The sequence below is a fragment of the Numenius arquata genome, unplaced genomic scaffold (assembly GCF_964106895.1).
Source record: "Numenius arquata unplaced genomic scaffold, bNumArq3.hap1.1 HAP1_SCAFFOLD_49, whole genome shotgun sequence".
NCBI classification, from domain to species: domain Eukaryota; kingdom Metazoa; phylum Chordata; class Aves; order Charadriiformes; family Scolopacidae; genus Numenius; species Numenius arquata.
The window spans coordinates 259240-261440 of NW_027415198.1; the positions used below are offsets into that span (position 1 = coordinate 259240).

General features: G+C 55.6%; 1 protein-coding gene across 1 annotated transcript; it reads left to right on the forward strand.

Annotated features, from left to right (window-relative positions):
* On the forward strand, positions 1-936 carry LOC141478474 (olfactory receptor 14A16-like). Its single transcript, XM_074167518.1, has one exon. It carries the CDS (start codon positions 1-3, stop codon positions 934-936), a length of 936 nt encoding a protein of 311 aa, XP_074023619.1.
* Positions 937-2201: the final 1265 nt, after the last annotated feature.

Here is a 2201-nt window from a genome sequence, read left to right on the forward strand (position 1 = left end):
ATGCCCAACAGCAGCTCCATCACCCAGTTCCTCCTCCTGGCATTTGCACACACACGGGAGCTGCAGCTCTTGCACTTCTGGCTCTTCCTGGGCATCTACCTGGCTGCCCTCCTGGGAAACGCGCTCATCATCACCGCCATCACCTGTGACCACCGCCTCCACACCCCCATGTACTTCTTCCTCCTCAACCTCTCCGTTCTTGACCTGGCGTCCATCTCCACCACTGTCCCCAAAGCCATGGCCAATTCCCTGTTTGACACCAGGGCCATCTCCTACTGGGGATGTGCTGCACAGCTATTTCTGTTTGTCCTCTTGATTGCAGCAGAGTATTCTCTTCTCACAGTCATGGCCTACGACCGCTACGTTGCCATCTGCCAACCCCTGCACTACGGGACCCTCCTGGGCAGCAGAAATTGTGTCCACATGGCAGCAGCTGCCTGGGGCAGTGGGTTTCTCAATGCTCTCCTGCACACGGCCAATACATTTTCCCTACCCCTCTGCCAGGGCAATGTCCTGGACCAGTTCTTCTGTGAAATCCCCCAGATCCTCAAGCTCTCCTGCTCACACTCCTACCTCAGGGAAGTTGGGCTTCTTGTGGTCAGTGTCTGTTTATCATTTGGTTGTTTTGTTTTCATTGTGGTGTCCTATGTGCAGATCTTCAGGGCCGTGCAGAGGATCCCCTCTGAGCAGGGACGGCACAAAGCCTTTTCCACGTGCCTCCCTCACTTGGCCGTGGTCTCCCTTGTTATCACCACTGGCATGTTTGCCTATCTGAAGCCCCCCTCCATCTCCTCCTCACCCCTGGACTTGGTGATGTCATTTCTGTACTCGGTGGTGCCTCCAGCTGTGAACCCCCTCATTTACAGCATGAGGAACCAGGAGCTGAAAGACACATTGAAGAAGCTGATTCTGTCACTAATCTCTCAGCAGCATTAACCTGCCCGTGTCTCTTCAGAAGTGATTTCAGATTCATCTGGGGAACTTCCTGGGCTTTGGGCCTTTTCTCTGTGATAACCATGTGTGTCCAGGTACGTTCCACTTCTCCAGAGGCATGAACCCAGCCCTTCTGACCCTGAGGCCCGTTCACGTGTGCCTGGCACAGGGGTACAGCTGACCTCCCATCTCATGTCTCTTTAATAAAATGGGATTTCTTCAGTGCCGCTGTCTGGAGGTTTGGCTCTTCTTCCAAAGCTGAGCTCAGGCTGAGGAAGTTGTCCTCACAAGGCCATGGTGCTTTGTTTGGGTTCTCCATGGGATGAGGGAAGAGTGTTAGGCAATGGGACAATGTGGGGCAATGTATTAGGGAACGGGCCCAGGCTGAGCCTTCACCCGTGGTTGCCCAGTTCCCCCAGAAACGGTGAATGATCCACAGGGATCTGCCTGGGACTGTCCCTCCATGGCTTTCAGTCATCACAGCCAACTCGCTCTGCGGAGCAGAAACAACAGTGCAGGACCCTGTGGAGATCATGGGGAGGGGGCAGGAGTGGCAAATGAGGCCAGATCAGACAAAGTTCCCTGGTGAAATGTTCTCTGGGGACAGGGACGCCCTTGGAGAAGAGCAAAGGAGCATCTCTGTGCATCCAAGGTGGAAAAAAAGACGACAAAGAGAAATCAATCTCTGCATGCACCAGCTCAGGGCAGGCTTCTCTAGGGATGGAGCAGTCTGAGGAGCTCCGGGGCCCGGAGTCTTCTCCTGGAAGAGGGGCTGACACAGAGGGGCTTTCTGTCAGTGGTCAGGATGTCTTGGAGACAGGTGCAGGGGACACGGGGGAGACACTGGTCTCTGCCATCTCGTGCCATGTCCGGCCCTCAGCCCTGGGGCCAGTGTGGTGCTGAGACATCTCTCTGCCCCCCAGGAGCTACTGTGGCCATCAGATGGGCTGAGGCTGTGGGGTTGAGTCTGCAGAGCTTTGCAGAACCCATCAATGGGCACTGCCACGGGGTCAGCCCAGAATGGGCTGCTTTTCTGGGCTGGACAGGGGAGAGATGGGGGAGAGGGAGAAGAAGCAAGAGGGAGAACCAGAGAGAGACTGGGATGGGCTTGAAAGTGCTTGGAAGAGGAACACACTAAAGTTAGCTGAGCGCCCTGCCCATGCAGGTTGAGGACTTGAACCAGGCGTCTGGTGTTGCAGAGCCAGGGCTTGTAGAAGCCATCTGAGACTTGCAGACATGGGAGAGAGGAGGCTGGTCTGTGCCTTTGG

Excerpts from the sequence above, each read along its gene's own strand:
- LOC141478474 (XM_074167518.1), top strand. The coding sequence starts at position 1 with ATGCCCAACAGCAGCTCCATCACCCAGTTCCTCCTCCTGGCATTTGCA.